This window comes from Brachypodium distachyon, chromosome 2 (genome assembly GCF_000005505.3).
Source record: "Brachypodium distachyon strain Bd21 chromosome 2, Brachypodium_distachyon_v3.0, whole genome shotgun sequence".
NCBI classification, from domain to species: Eukaryota; Viridiplantae; Streptophyta; class Magnoliopsida; order Poales; family Poaceae; genus Brachypodium; species Brachypodium distachyon.
In genome coordinates, this window is record NC_016132.3 from 3,493,465 (window position 1) to 3,509,755 (window position 16,291).

Sequence of the window (16,291 nt, forward strand, 5' to 3'; positions counted from 1 at the left end):
TAATAATTCAGGGACTTGATGGTGGTGGTGCGCATTGCATTAAAACCGCAGCGCAGCACACTGCAAAGTCTCTGCATTTTTTGCAATTGCAAGGACAGGCAGGCTTCACCTGCTTTCTTCTGCGCCTATTTACTCACTCCCGGTGCCCTAGCTTTATCCTTGAATGCAGCTTGATCTGCTCAGCAATAACATAAGCAAAACTAAAATTTCTTGACTTGTGAATCTGCTCGCGCGTGGTTGCATGCCAGTTTGTTGTTGCAACCATGCCCTGACCTGCCAGTGCCAGGGTGTGCTTGTTGTCTTCAGCAAAAACCCCACTTTTTACCAAATAAAAATAAAGTAATTTGACAAGATTTTGCTTTTCCAAAAAGTGGTCAATGTTGGCAAGAAATGGACTAGAGTGGGCAAAGGACAAGGGTGGCATGTGCAGGACTGAATTTCGGTAACCAAAAAGTTGGAACATGAACAAAGAAAAAGCTTTGTACGTACTGTTCTAGATAAACGGTAACCAGTAGGTTGGTTTTGGACAGCAACCTCCACGTGTGTTCTAGATAAACGGCTTGCCTTTTCTACACTCTCCTGCTAGCTTGTGACCTGCTGGCCGATGATGCAGGTGACCATCCATCGTCCATCGATCCTGAATTAATCCTGATACTACGTTTCTTCTTTAGTTTCCCAGTCTTTGTCACAACAATGTCACGCCATTGATGCGCCGCTAGAGCACGCACATCGTCGCTCTCGTCTCGTGCTGCTTTCCAGAAAAGCACAGGAGGAAAAGGAAAGGATGGGTGGCTTTCTGTTGGAGAAAGAATATATACTTGTGTGTGGGACGGCGTTAATGCCGGGGAAGCATGCAGATCACATGTCGCTGTGCGACCCCGATCGGCGTACGTACGATGAAGCAAAGCAGAGCAGAGCAGAGGCGGAGCAGAGTCGTTCACGGTTGGGGAGAAAAAGACGTGGAAGAGAAAGAACGGGGACCAGAACAGGAACAGCCTCACGAGGAGATCGTTCTCGTGGAAAGCAGAGGCAGCAGGATTTGCAACCCGGCCATTGCTCGGGTTCGGGTAACAAACAGTCTGCGAGCCTTTTACGGGAACTCATAGGTTTGGTGGCTGGCTTTGGTGCACCATCTGAGAGCTAGGATTGGAATTAGAGTAGTACATGCATGCATCACTGGAAAAATGTTGCATGTCTGTTTTTTTCGGGAGCGCTTATCTGCAAGTCGACTAAGAACTTTAACTAAAACAGCTATCGTTGGCCGGTTGCAGCGCACGCCATTTTTGCGCAACTTCCAAGCTTCATGATGTGCAACTTCGTCAACGTAAGCTGCGTTTGGTGTCAAGGTGGATTATGATAAATCCAGATTTTTGAACCGGCTTTTTTACTATTTTCATGTTTGGCTAACCAACTTTTCTTGCTTTCGGGTGTATTTTTCAACAACAGGTCGTAAAATAAATTCAGAGCAACACACTCAGCAATGTCAAACTAAGCCTTAGAAATAACTGTCTTAGATAACCTAGGAATAGCACATATGATAGTAGTATTTTCTGTCAGAGATTATAACTTAGTTATCTTTTAGAAAAGGGGTTGATTTCGCATCTGACATGCATATTCAGGTAATCAGATTCAGAAAAGAAGGACCCTTCGAGGGAAGTGGCAGTTCTGTCAGGTACAAGGACCAACAGTTTTCATCGGTTTCCAAGTTCTGATGAAACTGCAAGCCATACCCAAAGGCACAGACAGCTCGACCAAGAGCATAAAAATCATCGTATAATAATTCTTGTATTTTACTTGTATACAGTTGCTGGGGGGAAAGGGGAAATTAAACAGCGGGAAGTACTGAACGAGGAATTATGACATGGGGCTGGATGGCATTTTATTTTGCCCCAATTCTCAGTTCACCAATTGCCATTTCCATTGGGAGGATTCTGTAGGTGTATATAAACTTGGGAGATGTGGTCTTTCTGCTCTCCTGAACTAATACCAGCAAGAGTTATATCGTTGAAAAATCAGACTAGTGTGATTTGAATGTAGGATGTATTCTTGCATCCGATGGGCTGTTACTGTACCATTCCATCAGTCACCAGTTCTTGCAAACCCCGCCTTAGCCTCTCCGCAGCGAGTCTCGTGTCTGCCTCCTTCAATCCGCCGAATGAAATACGGATGAATCCAGGACTTCCGCAGGCGCTCCCGGGGATCACAGCGACCCCGTGCTTACTTGCGAGCCAACTGACAGCTTCAAAGTCGTCTGAACAAGTGTCTGGTAGTTTAGCCCAGAGGTAAATGGCACCCTCCCCACCCCTGACAGCATCCTCACCAAGTGGAGACATTGCCTCCACAAGCAACTCGCGGTTTTTCACTAGATCTTTCACCCTTTCCCTGATCCACTCTGGGCCGGCCTCTAATGCGTGGAGCGCCAGTCGCTGCCCGATGATGGAAGCACAGATAGGTATGTTATCTTGCACTTTAAGGAGCTGTGCATGGAAACCATTGACTTCACTCGGATACGCAATCTGCAGCATTCAATTGATCAGCTCCTGTAAGACTAACAGATCATTTCCCCTTGCAAATTTTGCACGACAACTCAGTTATTTATAGTGCATCAAATGGTCCCAAACTTTTAGCGTGACAGCAATAGAAGTGTGTGGGAGATATGTGAAACCGAAAGGAGTATTGAGTCGTAAACAGCAATTAAAGCTTGAGTAAAAGATAGAGAACGAGCATGGCACACTTACATATCCTACACGCCATCCCATCATTCCATAAGCCTTTGAGAATGAGAAAATGTTGACAATGTGAGCATCCTCTAAGCAATAGTGCTCCATTCCATCATACATAAAGTATCTGAAGAACACCAACAAAAACTTTCAACGGAGTTCAGGGTAAATAATTATAACTGGATGACAAGCAGCATGCAAAAAGCAATTTACAGAACATAGGAGATTAATTAATGAGTCTAAATCCATTGCAAAGACAACATATTTTGATTTCAGTTTTTATTCTACCATTTTCAATGTGCATGGTATACAAGCACTGTCAAATAAAACTGACCTAAAATACAACTGGAGAATTGAACTTCCCCATGTGAAACGTTTTGTCAATTGACTTGTACAGGGTTACTGGTGTCAACCTCTTGTGTAACAAAAATATGGAATATAAAAGCGGTGTATTAACATGTCCATGCATATTACACTTGTCAGTGCGATTCAGGAGGGAAGAAACTTTAACATCAACACCACGACAAAGGGCACAGAAAACCACGAATAATTTGCATTACTCGATGATTTGAGCCAGTCAACTAAACATGTAGACATGGTATGCAATGTAGGTCAGATTTTAGTGAGAAATAAAATAAATATTGATTTCTTAATCACAGGGATAAAATAGACCATGCTCCTTATGTCCTTCCAATGCCACTTAGTGGTCATCACGCTGCCCGAAACTAAGTCTAATCCGTGATAGCTTTATGGAAGCTTAAAGGGAAGTCCTTTATTAATAGTTCAACTTTGGACTCAGGTTTGCTTCAGGCCTTCAACCCATCAAGTTTCCAAAAGTACCCCATGTAGGTTAACAACTTAACATGTTAGTAACTCCACCTTTAAGTGATTAGGAGATCTTATTTCCTAATAATTAAGAGTACAAAACAGACCTTCAAAAGGTAGATAGACTGATATGGGACCAAACCTATATATGAGAACTAAAACAGGAATTTCCAGAGATCGTGAGCACGAGAATATAACTAAACTTGACAAAACATCCCACAGCATAGATTTCCCTCCTTTTAGCAGTTCTCGGCCATGTTCATCTTCAGTTCTGATTTTAATTTCTTTCTGGTGTATTCCATAACAGATTAATGCTGCCAAATTAAAAATGAATTCTACGAGTCCTCTTTGTAGAAGCTACTAGCGAGGATGCCATCCTGGACTGAATTTCAGTTAAGTCAGGAATGGCTATTCGTTGCTTATAATAATCTGTCATCCTAAGCTCTAACCATGATTTAAGGTGATCATGTCCATGAATGGTTCTATTTTTATTTTTGTTTTGTAAACTATTTGCATGTTTACACTTCTTTCAGAAAAGTTTAAATATAAGAGAGGGCTGTGGCTTTAGAGAAATAAGTGCAAGTATATCATTGCATTTGATCAATATTAACTTACTCATAGGTATTGTCAACCACAAGCCATGAACCAGCATTTCTGCACAGGTCTGAAATTCTCTGAAAGCGATAATAGGAAATAGTCAACACTAACTCATTGTGGGCGTGTGTGCACACGTGCATGACAAAGGGAGAGCGAGGAAGGGAGGGGAAGAGATGACCTGGAGCATAGGCTTGGGAATAAAAGCTCCAGAGGGGTTTCCCGGATTTACAACAGTAACCAGTTTAGGGATAGGGCCGTTTCCTTTCAGAACTTTCTCCAGCCAATCTGCAGTTTTAGGCATATGTAAAATATGATTTCGAAATTATATATTTTTCATTCAAACTGTGTAGAATTTCTTAGACCACATGTGAAGGTCATAACAGAGCAAATACATATTGGCATATTTGCCAACATGTAAAGGTCTTCGCTTAATTTAAAAATGTAAAATACATATTAGCTCATAAGCAAAGTACAGAAATTTATCTTAGATTATGGATGGTAGACATATTACCAACATCAGGATGGAGAGTCGTGGAATTGCAAGCACCAACTAATATGTCAGTGACACCAGTCATCTGGAATGACATGTAGGCGTTGAAGTAGTATGGTGCAAACATGACAACAGAATCCCCAGCATCGCAAAGGGTGAGAACTAGGTTTACAAAGGCCTGCCAAAATAAGTATATGTAATATATCACTTTACTTAGAAAAAACTAGTTGGGAAACGAAACAAGATTTTGGTGTAAAATAGCACTAATACAGGGAAGTAAGAAGGTATTTTACAGAACTTTAAAATGAGATACGTGGGAGGACACTAACCTATAGTTTGACAGCTAAAACAAGGGAAAATGAGTAGATGGAAAGTCTGTTTTACCTGATTTGCACCAGCAGTCACCATAACTGATGACTTGGTTAGCTTATTCTCTCGGTGAAGCTGCAAACAATTACTAAAATATCAGCAAAGCAAACAGCATGCTAGCTGTTTATCATGCTTAAAAGGAAATAAAGATAAGTCAAGGATTTGCTGAGGAGAGTCAAATTTAAGACCGGAATGCTTTTCAAAAATTATCTTATCATGGTAAGCAACATCAAAACAGTGAAAACAATATTTAAAGATCACTCTATGGAAGGAAACAATTTAGCTAGTGGATATAATGGAAGATACTCCGGATGAAAGATCTCACGATTTCATTGCAAAACTGGTAAAAGATAAAATGATGAATTTCATACAAAGGCCAAGTGATATTTTATAGTTTAAAGCTCTCACACCATGAGTTCCCTGCCATGTTTAAGAGGGATCATTTTTCTCGTTAATGGAAGCTTCTATTGATTGTTATCGTCGCATCAAGCTGTTATGATGGCATGAGAGTTCAACCCCTGGCGTCTGCATACTAGGATGCACAGAACCAGTTTAGAGGGTTGATAAAAAAAATGATTTTTTTTTCTCAGTTGATGAATACACATCGCATACTGAGAGGACATAGCTCATCCTCCAGTGAGCTGTAGTGAGACGAAAACATACTTTTGAAACCTTCTCTTTGATAAAACCTGTAAATTGCAACAATTACATGCGATTGGTTGTATTACTCCTAGTCCTAGCGCTAAGATTAAATATCTCTAGTAAAAAAGAAGTCCCACATTACAACTGGTTAGCAGAAGGCACATGGGTGCTTTGGTCTTGAATGATATTATCGGCTTCGTGGTAAGAATTGCTAACATGGGTACCATAATCTATGTTAAGGAAATATAAAATCTCATATGGGAAGAAGTACCTTCTCGAGAAGTGCTTCTCGAAGTTCGGGAAGGCCATCATCAGAGCCATATTTGCTGGTTGATGGTTCCCATACAATTTCTTTTACCTTATTCAGGGCTTCCTCAGGAGGTTGCCAATAAACAATTCCCTGCATTCGAGGTTTACCCAACTTCAAAACAAGGCAAACAACTTTGTTCCATTAAATACAGCATGACCTGCTCGCCTTGATAGGGGAACATCAGACACTTCTTTCATACTAACCATGTGTACCAGAAATCATATCAATCTCCAACTCTCCATGTTGGATATATAGTCAATAGTTGTGTTACATGAAAAATAGTAAGTTATCAGATGTGCCAAAGTCCTGAATTACCTTTCAAGTCAAACCTTTTACAGACACAATATATGGGAGAATTCGTAACAGGGATGATCGCTCCACTAATCCATTTTAGTACCATTTTTCTTTCTTTCCAGAATCAAATGCAAACATAAACTTGTGCCATTAACCTTGAGTCTCCCAAACAAGACATAAACTCAATGAACAGGTTAAACCAAGCAAGAATCGCAGGCAGGTTACCTGCGCAAGCGACATCACATCCTTGAGCCCTCCAAGAAGCTTTTGCATCTGAGAAAAGGGCACACATACCAAATACGAGTAAGACCAGTCAATTGGGGAAGGAGAAGTTACCAAATCAGAGGAGGCAAGAAGAGGAGCTCTGTATCACCTTGACCATGACGGGCGCCTCCGTCTCGACGGCCCTCTTGGCCAGCTTGGCAAAGCTGCTCATGTTCCCCTGCCTCCAAGAACCTGGAACTGGGAGATTGAGGAGACAAATTTGAGCCGGGGATCCAAGAAAGACGAAAGAAGAGGGAGGGGGGCGAGTCCAAGAAGAAGCCGTGGTGGGGAAAAGGGGGGACTGGAGGTTAAAGAATTCCCCAGCCAGACAGGACAGCAACCTCCGTGGGAAGTCGCCAACTGATCCCGAGCTCTTCACCAACCACAACTCCTCTCCCGAACCGAAGCCAATCAATCGAGGAAGACGCACGGGGAAAAAGAAACAAAAGATTCTCCGAGGAGCCCTTCTTCTTCTTCTTCTTCTTGTTTTCCTGCTGCTAGTAGGATAGGAGTATTGTTTTCGTTGGTTCGTTTCCTGTCAGTTTCTCTGTAGACTGCGTTGTCTTATGTGGGGTAGCTGGAGGAGGATAAGCATCGATCGAGCTCTCACCATCTCCAGGACAACCAGGAATTGAGCGTTATTTATCGGAGAACACAAAAAAAACGTTTTCCTTTTTGCTTTTCAGCACCGTCTCATTTTGCAAAGGCAAACTGAAATCTGGGAATAACGCCAAAGCAAGTGCTGCTGGGAAGATTCATGATGGGCAGGCAGGCAGGCAGGCAGCACATGACAAAAGGGAAATGGCGTGCGTATTGGACAATCGCGGCGTTTTCTAATTTGTAGTATACAGGAACCTCGGGTGGTTCGGAAGGAGACTAGACTAGATCACTAGATCACCAGAGAGGCGTTCCTGAAAACACGACGATGTGTGGGATCCTCGAAACACCGCCCAAGAAGAAGGAGAAGATATAGCTGCGGTAAATCTGTGGTGATCATCGAACCCCTTTCCGAGGACCGGAGATCCAGGTGGCGGAGTAGTAGTATAATCCAGGTGCGAACAAAAAGGCTCGGGGATGGAGGAGGCGGGGGCTGGTGCCTTGTCTCGGGAGATCTCGGATCCCCCCAAAACGCACACGAGGAGACGCCACACGATCGATCCATCTGTCTGTCGCACGAGGAGAGATTAAGGGCTGAAGGAAGGAAGACAAGACAAGAAAAGAAAAGGAAAGAAAAGGGAGGGTGTCCTCTGTCTGCTTCGTCGCTTCTTATCTTACCTTAACCGCGCGGCTGCTGAGTCAAGCCCGGCGATGAGTAGGAAGGCGTTCGTGTGGTGAGAGGGCTAGGATGGCGCCTGGCTGCCCTTTTTTGTAGCAGCAGCAGCCGAGACGAGCTATAGGGGGGCCGGAGGCCGCAGCCGTCGTCGTAACCTTTTTTGTTGTTGTTTTACAGCAAAAAGAAAAAAAACGTTAGTACAGTACGTAATTTCATATCGTTGATTGATGGTGCTCCTTCCCTCTCTGTCCTGTCGGTCTGTGTGTCGTGGTGGAGCGAGCGTGAATTGGGGCGTCCTAGGTGCGGCATGCCGCCGGGCCGGGCCGGCATGAAATCCGGTGCCCATGTTTTCTGTATCTTTTCTCTTCTCTCTCTCTGGCCAGAAACAGAAACAGGGAGCAAGGAAACTTAAGGTGTGTTTAGGACAGCTCGAACTACACGGATTGGACGCCTAGTTTTGAAAACCGGACCATAATCGAACCGGCGAGGCTCTCGGTTCGGGTTTTTCCGGTCGAACCGCCGGTTCACCAGTTGAACCGGTCTGTTTTTTTAAGATATAAAATAATCTATTTTAACTAAATACTGCAAAAAAAAATCCCGCTCCGCTGGTTGCGGCGAGGTGCGCAGCGAGTGGCCGGCGCGGGGGCGGGGAGGCACGCGAGACGAGAGGCGGCCGGTGCTGGGGGCGGCGCGGGTGCGCGGGGGGAGGCGCGCCGCGACCGGAGCAGCGGCCAGTGCTAGGGCAGCCAGGCGCGGCGGCGGGCGGGCACGGGACCCGGCGACAGTGGCGGCGGGACGAGGGAGGGAGACGGCGAGACGGGGGAACGGCAAGTGAACCGGGCGGTTCGAGCCAAACCGCCCGGTTCACCAGTTTTCACCAAAACTGGCCGGCTCACCCGGTTTTTTCCGGTTCGCTTGGCCGTCCGGTCTAGTGTGCTAAACATACCGCTGAGAGCTGTGGTTCCGATTTTTTTCGGTCGGACCGCAGGTCCGGTCCGGTTTTCAAAACTAGGATTGGACGGACCCGGTTCATGACGTCATGTTTTTTTTGGGGGGAGATGGAGCTTTGATTATATATTTCGAAATGCAACAAGATAAGATTATTAAAATCCCCCAAAATAACCCCGGCGCTCATGCCATGTCATCCATGATGGGCAACAATCTCAAGTGTCTATGATTTGTGCTTCTTTTAGTACCGAGTCACTTAAAAAAATTGAACTTTGTCATTCAAGATAATTGGAGCATGTCTTTTGCACTCTACTATTTATCTATCTTTGAACTAATATCATTGAATACATAGTCTTTGACGATAGAATTGAAAGAGAATTGGGTGTGGACAATTTAAAATGTGAACAATGACATGTGACCATTGATGGATGCGACACTTGAGCGGCAGATGGCATGTCCATTTGGCAAGTGACCGTTGGAGATGACCTAAGCTTGCGCACTTGAAGAAGAGTGTGGTTGCTCTATCTAAACCTGGCGTGTTCGTAGACGGCGACAAATACATGTTATGGTATTTTTTTTCTCTTTTTCTCAATACATGTCGTGTTTATTAAGACGAATATTTGATCATGCATTACTATGTTAGTGTGTTGTTTTTATGGCATGCAATTTATATCCCTAGTTTCGTCCTCAGACGTTTTTACTGGTAATTGTGGTTCTGTACATATAAATAACATATCAATAAAGTAGTTATTGGTTAAAGTATTATCTTAACGAAACCTAACTTACCATGTATTGATAGAAATGAGATTATTTTGCATATGCGTAAAGTACATATATTTTTTTGTCATTCATAATGTATATATTTCAATAAACGTGGGTAAAATACACGGGTGTATCTTATATATTGTAATTTCATGAAGTGTTCAAGCGATTAAACAGAATTTGGAATGGGCTTCTATATTGATTTCAGCATGCAGTTCTATTACCATTCAAACTACACTTGAAATGAAACTGGTCTGTAATTCTGATTTCAATGAACTCAGAATTTAAAATTATCTCTATTTTAAATTTAAATTTAAATTTAAATTATGATCCAAACAAAACTTAAGACATTCGCTGGACTACGCTTTCCATCAGCGAATACGGGTGTTGGGAGCCTTCTACCTGTTCTTCTTCCAAAGTGAAGGCGTAAAGAGGCAAGACCGCCTCCTGCTCCCAAACTCTCTTGTTCCAAACCTGAAACCCCGACCTCGCCGGAGAACAGTTCACCACCTCGACGGCGATGGCGGCGGAAGCTCCGGGCTCGTCGGCCTTCCCGCAAGAGGATATGCTCCTGCGGTCCCTCTCTGCGCGCGGGTGGCGCTTCCGGGACGCCGCGGACGAGGCCATCCAGGCCCTCCTCCACTCCTCCCCTTCGCCGTCGCCGGAGGCCGTGGAGGCGGAGCTCCTCGACACGGACCTCAGGAACTTCGGGGGGAAGTCCCTCCCCGACCGCGCCGCTGCCACCGCGCCGAAGCGGCTTTCCTACCTCCACGGCCCCCTCGTCCTGCAGGTACCGTTGAAATTAGCTAGCTCCACGCCTGTTCTTAGTCTGCCAAGGGGGGCAAATGCCTCATTTAGGAGTTGTTCCTAGTGTTACTGTCGATTCTTAGTCTTGGAATTTCATGTACGGCTCAGAAAATGAAGCGTGCCGGGATAGTAGCTGCGAAGAGGAAATAGTTGTTCTTGGGTGGCTAGGGGACGCAGATTTTTGTGAAGCAATGCAGTCTGTCTCAAATCTCAACTCAATGATCGAAAGTGATCTCTTGTTACTCTTCGTTTTGATTCCCTCTGTGTTCTTCTAGAGTTTGAGGATCTGTCATGGATGTATGAGGTTGTTTCATCCTCTATGTTGTGTTAACCTGCTTGCAGTTTCGAAGAATCTTAACCTGTTTGTTAAAACTTATGCAGGTAGTATCTGTAAGAGATATATATAGCAGCAGCATTGATGCTTCCTTTAAAAACCCACAGCAACGGCGCCTTCTGCGGTTTGGCCTCACTGATGGGATTTCTGAAGCAGTGGCCATAGAGTTTTCCCCTATTCCGTTCATCACTGAAGATATAGCTCCGGGTACCAAGGTTAGTTCACCATATTCTGTCTCAAGGTTCTAGCTGTGTATATTGTCCTAGATTGTTAGTTCAATCTCATGTACCAATGCAACTTTGATTAGAGACTGGAGACAAGCCTGACAAATACTTGATGTGTCACTGGGGTGAAGCAGTGTTCAGGGGCTCTTTGCATGGGCGTTATTCCACTCATCTAGCTTAAATGAAACACAACCAATCTTTGGAAAACTAGATACTGTTTTATGTGAAATAGTGTGAAATAGACTACTTTGAAATGATGTGGTACGGCATGAGGATGGGGTTGGGGTTGGGATACGTACTCTTAATTCCCATTGATTCCCTATCCCACAATCTATCTGACTTTGCTTTGCTATCCTTTTTAGTGCATCTGAAGTTTTGACTTTTGGTCAGAAATAGAAGAAAATGTTTTTCACCACTTATCTGGCCAGTCATATTTTTCTCAAATGTAACATTTTTAAAAACATGCAGGACTTTTCCTATTTGTTAAAAATTGACATCAGGACTTTTCTCCTTTTCTTTCTACGGTATAGATTCGTCTTGAGAATAGGATTCCAGTTAATCATGGCATATTGTGCTTGAGTGCAAAAAATGTAAGCATCATCGGAGGAACTGTTCAATCTTTGTATGAGGAGTGGCAAATGAACAAGAAATTCTCGGGCTTATCACGCCCATCATTGAGGTTGTCTCAAAATGATGATGGTGTTGGCCCTCCACCTTTTGAGAAGTTAGATGTTGATGCACGTCCGAACAGAACAATCCAGTTGCAAGCATATCCTGGTAACACTTCATTTTTCTTCTCTTTCCGTTTGCACTTTTTGTTCACTAAAACACTGCCATTGTTTGTAGCTGTCTACTTTGAGGAAAGCATAGTGTCTTAAGTAAATAAGATTTTGTACTTGACTCGTATTTGGCCAAAAAAGATGCTCTGAACTATTTCCTCCAAAAAAGACTGATTATAAGTAGTGGCATTTACTATTAAGAAATCTTCTCTGTTGGAACTTGGTGGGAGTCAGTTGTCAAGTCCTGCAAAATTTTACAAGCACCAGTCATTTTCTGAAAAATGTGAATCTTAAAGCTTTGCGTTGCTTCACTAGGAAACACTTATCCTTCTTAGTTCTTACAGGTGAATTGTGAACGTGCTTGCAACATATGCAATGTGATTTCTTAATGTTAGCACGGAATATTTTTGTATACCGACAGAGTTTTGGATTTTTTCAATCCCTTGATCTGCATATCAATATCAACCCAGGCAATAACATGTTACTTATGTCGTAGCAGATCATAAAGCTAGGGACTTGGGAACCACTCGTGATCCTGTGTGGGTTAATTCCAATAGCAGACCCATGAATGAGGGTTCAAGTGATATGAACAGAGAGACTACAGGAAACAAAGTTGAATCTAGACAGTCTAGTTCAGATGTCAGACCAAAAGAAGGTTGACCTCCAAATCCCTTGTTTTATTTCATCTAAATTTTTTGGGCATGATTTGTTGGGTGTGCTTAGAACTTAAAAACTTCTTCAATTGAATCACGCAGTAAGCGAAGCTGTTCCGGTTCAAAACCAAGCTGCCGCACAAAAGCTGCTGCAGAAAATGGCTATGCCTGAAGATAGATATGGTCGGGGTCGATTCAAGGGTAAGAGCAAGGAAGAAGATACTCCGGTCTTTACCCTCGATGAATGGGAGAGGAGAAAAGCAGCCGGTTCCAAGTCCACAGCACAAAGCTACATGCAAGACACTAGTCGAGATGAGGAGCTGGCAAGACAGCTCCAGGAGCAACTGGATTTAGAAGATTCCCATGTTAGTTTCAACTCCCATGTCATATCGATTTCTTTTAAGAGCATTCAGTAACAGCTGTCTGGAAATATTTTTCAGGGAATGCCGGTGAGATCGGAGGCTGAACAATTACGGATGAACATGTTCAGCTTCAATGACCCTGAACAAATGGGTGGTGGCAGAAGAGATTTTCGAGGGCGCGGGCGAGGAAGGGGCCGAGGACGAGGGCGAGGCAGGGGTAGATTTTAGGCGCGATTTCGCAACTGTGGTAGTGTGGTTTTAAGGCAGGAAATATTTAAGCGCAATTTTGTAACTGTGGTTTTTAGGGTAGACCCCGAATGGTAGTGGTAGTTGTATAATGATGATAATCTGGAAAAAAAAGAGAGGAGGTTGTAGTATGCTGACCTTTAACTCTTTAAGCATGTTCCTTTGTCCCATTTAGATTTGTGTGGAATTGGCATATGTTCTGATGTCTGAACTTTATCTTCTGTTGTTTTATGTAGTAATCTTCTGTTTATTATGTGGCTAGTACATCAGTCTGAATTTTGGTCTTCCAAATTATAAACTTGACTAGCCGAATGCCCGTGCGTTGCAACGTAACAACAAAATATATTGATACACTCAAAGGCATATGCATCAAACTAATTCTTCGGTTTACATAATTTGGTGAGCTCCAAGCAATGCTTGTGTATTCAGTTGCTTCTGAATCACCTGTGCTTACATTTGTGTTTTTTTAGTATTTTTCAGGCACGCGCCAACTGGAAACTTTTGGTGATGATAGCAAATGTTGGTGCAGCATTTTAGTAAGTAATCCAGTGAGTAAGTAATCCAGTGACTCCAGTTTAACTGCAAGAGGCAAAAATAAAACGATCTTCATTCTTTACAGCTGATTTATATATGTACATGAGAAACTTAAAAAACCCATTACAGTGTTTCATTCCTGAGAATCATCATTCTCCTCTAAAGAAGCAAACGATGTCCCACCTCCTCATGGCTCTTCCCAGGTGGAACTTCACAGGCAGGCACCCTTCAAAGCTATCCGATTCCACCGGGCGCTTGAGGCTCCGCCGCCGTCGGCTGCCTCGACCAGTGAGCCGAGCGCTCTGCATCGCCGGCGACGGGCACAGCGGCGGGAGGACGTCCAGCCTTGGCGGGCTCTTGGGTTTCCCTGGCTCGTCCTCCCACTCGAAGGGGACTTTCCCGGTCGCCGCAGAGTATACTCTCATGGACTGTCCTAGCTCGTCGCTGCCTGAGGAACGCAGGAGAGCGGACGAGGTGTCCTCCATGGATTCAGTTGGAGTTGTGTGCGCAATCAATCAATCGCAAGTGCTTAATTAGCTGGGACATCATACAGATTACAGACGGGGTTTATATAGAGAGAAAGAAGGAAAGGGGGGCCGGGTGTCGCCGTGTCCCGTTGGTGTGCTTGAATGCTAAGGGTTGCTTTTCCCAAGTCAACCACTCGGATTTAAGGGATGTTTTGCTGTGGTTTGTTTACTGGTTTGGTGCCAAAGGAAGACACCTTTTCTTGTGCTTTGGTTTGAAGATCACGTCGAGGAATTTTAGTAGCAGTGGCTCTGGGTCTGGGTTGGCCGGCGGCCGGCGCTGCGGTGTGATATGGCGCATGGACGATGTAGTTACTGTTGTGTAAAGCATGGGAGGAGCGGCGGCCACCGGGGTGTGGCTTGCTGCAGGTAATCTGCAATCAGGTAGGTCTCCGAGGGAACATGAGCGAAATAACTACAGCCAGCAATTTACAGGGTTTTATCAAGGAGATGGTTTCAAAAGTATGTTTTCGTCTCACTACAGCTCACTGGAGGATGATAACTAGTACTCCGTAGTAAGAAATCTCCTCTGTTGGAACTTGGTGGGAGTCATTTGTACAAGTCCTGCAAAATTTTACAAGCACCAGTCATTTTCTGAAAAACGTGAATCTTAAAGCTTTGCGTCACTTCACTAGGAAACACTTATCCTTCTTACAGATGAATTATGAACGTGCTTGCAACATATGCAATACTATTTCTCAATGTTAGCACGGAAGATTTTTGTATACCGAGTACCGACACAGTTTTTGATTTTTCAGTCCCTTGATCTGCATGTCAATATCAAACCAGGCAATAACAGACCTATGAATGACTGTTTAAGTGATATGAACAGAGAGAATACAGCAAACAAAGTTGAATCTAGACAGACTAGTTCAGATGTCAGATCAAAAGAAGGCTGACCTCCAAAACCCTTGTTTTATTTCATCTAAAGTTTCTGGGCAGGATTTGTTGGGTGTGGTCGGGCCGTCGGGGTCGATTCAAGGGCAAGAACAAGGAAGAAGATACTCCGGTCTTTACCCTCGGATGAATGGGAGAGGAGAAAGGAGAAAAGCAGCCGGTTTCATGTCCACAGCACAAAGCTACATGCAAGACACCAGTCGAGACGAGGAGCTGGCAAGACAGCTCCAGGAGCAACTAGATTTAGATGATTCCCATGTTAGTCTCGACTCCCATATCATACTGTTTTCATTTAAGAGCATTCAGTAACAGCAGTCCGGAAATGTTTTCCAGGCAATGCCGGTGAGATCGAAGGCTGAACAATTACGGATGAACATGTTCAGCTTCAATGGCCCTGAAGAAATGGGTGGTGGGAGAAGAGATTTTCGAGGGCGCGGGCGGGGAAGGCGCCGAGGACGAGGGCTAGGCAGGGGAAGATTTTAGGCTCGATTTTGTAATTGTTGTTTTTAGGGTACTCCCCAAATGGGTAGTCTAATGATCATCATCGAAAAAGTTGTGTGATGATGATGATGATGACCATTAGCTCTTTAAGCATGTTCCTTTGTCCCATTTTTCCTCACCTGATTTTACTCGGAGGTGTGTGGAATCGGCTTATGTTCTAAAGTCTGAAGTTCAAACTATGAACTAAAATTCCAGATTTTTCATGGCTACTTATTCTTCTGTTAGAACATTGGCATACTTGTTAGAACAGAGTTAATAATCACGAGGCGGTCTCGATAAGAGAGTAACTTGCGTTGCCAACATCCCAATTATTTTTCAAAACGATCCTTAACGGCATTCCATTCTTTGTTAAGAAGTTTTCTATGATGAATCGGGATACCCAAATATTTAAAAGGCAGAGATCCAGACTCACAACCAAAAAGACGCTTATACTGAAGTTCCTCGTCTTTAGCTTTTCCGAAACAAAAAATCGCACTCTTATGAAAATTAGTTTTGAGTCCCGATAATTGTTCAAAGATACAAAGAATTAGTTTCATATTAACGGCTTTCTCTAAGTCGTGCTCCATGAAAATAATTGTATCATCAGCATATTGGAGGATGGATACTCCTCCTTCTACCAAATGAGGAATGAGTCCCCCAACTTGACCATCCTCTTTGGCCCTCGCTATGAGGACTGCAAGTATGTCAGCAATGATATTGAAAAGAATAGGGGACAAAGGATCACCTTGTCTCAATCCTTTCCTGGTCTGGAAATAATGACCGATGTCGTCATTAACCTTAATCCCAACACTTACTCCTTGCACACATTGAGCAATCCAGCGAAACATTTCATGCGCAAAGCTTGTTGCAAGTAGGACCATTTCACTTGATCATATGCCTTTTCAAAATCAATTTTAAAAATAACACCATCCATTTTCTTCCGTTGAAGTTCATGGA

General features: G+C 43.7%; 3 protein-coding genes across 5 annotated transcripts; 1 reads left to right on the plus strand and 2 right to left on the minus strand.

The window, feature by feature from the left end:
• Nucleotides 1-1,741: 1,741 nt before the first annotated feature.
• LOC100840219 (aromatic aminotransferase ISS1) lies at nucleotides 1,742-7,839 on the minus strand. Of its 3 annotated transcripts, XM_010232231.3 has the most exons (11): nucleotides 7,787-7,839; nucleotides 6,853-7,677; nucleotides 6,621-6,709; nucleotides 6,473-6,520; nucleotides 5,915-6,043; nucleotides 5,017-5,076; nucleotides 4,654-4,810; nucleotides 4,321-4,427; nucleotides 4,161-4,219; nucleotides 2,739-2,847; nucleotides 1,836-2,516 (listed from the first exon to the last, which is right to left on the minus strand). In XM_010232231.3, exons 3-11 carry the CDS (start codon nucleotides 6,681-6,683, stop codon nucleotides 2,064-2,066), a joined length of 1,185 nt encoding a protein of 394 aa, XP_010230533.1. In that variant the 5' UTR covers nucleotides 6,684-6,709; nucleotides 6,853-7,677; nucleotides 7,787-7,839; the 3' UTR covers nucleotides 1,836-2,063. The 3 variants fall into 3 exon arrangements, with proteins under 3 accessions (XP_014755070.1, XP_010230533.1, XP_003569653.1); XM_014899584.2 differs by lacking the exon at nucleotides 7,787-7,839 and having other exon boundaries at nucleotides 1,742-2,516; nucleotides 6,853-7,611; XM_003569605.4 differs by lacking the exon at nucleotides 6,853-7,677 and having other exon boundaries at nucleotides 7,787-7,828.
• A 2,086-nt stretch (nucleotides 7,840-9,925) lies between these two features.
• On the plus strand, nucleotides 9,926-13,094 carry LOC100822625 (tudor domain-containing protein 3). Its single transcript, XM_003565369.4, has 6 exons — nucleotides 9,926-10,284; nucleotides 10,683-10,850; nucleotides 11,390-11,636; nucleotides 12,138-12,293; nucleotides 12,394-12,656; nucleotides 12,732-13,094. Exons 1-6 carry the CDS (start codon nucleotides 10,015-10,017, stop codon nucleotides 12,879-12,881), a joined length of 1,254 nt encoding a protein of 417 aa, XP_003565417.1. The 5' UTR covers nucleotides 9,926-10,014; the 3' UTR covers nucleotides 12,882-13,094.
• A 199-nt stretch (nucleotides 13,095-13,293) lies between these two features.
• LOC106866147 lies at nucleotides 13,294-14,084 on the minus strand. The gene is made up of 2 exons (XM_014898901.2): nucleotides 13,617-14,084; nucleotides 13,294-13,478 (listed from the first exon to the last, which is right to left on the minus strand). Exons 1-2 carry the CDS (start codon nucleotides 13,916-13,918, stop codon nucleotides 13,475-13,477), a joined length of 306 nt encoding a protein of 101 aa, XP_014754387.1. The 5' UTR covers nucleotides 13,919-14,084; the 3' UTR covers nucleotides 13,294-13,474.
• Nucleotides 14,085-16,291: the final 2,207 nt, after the last annotated feature.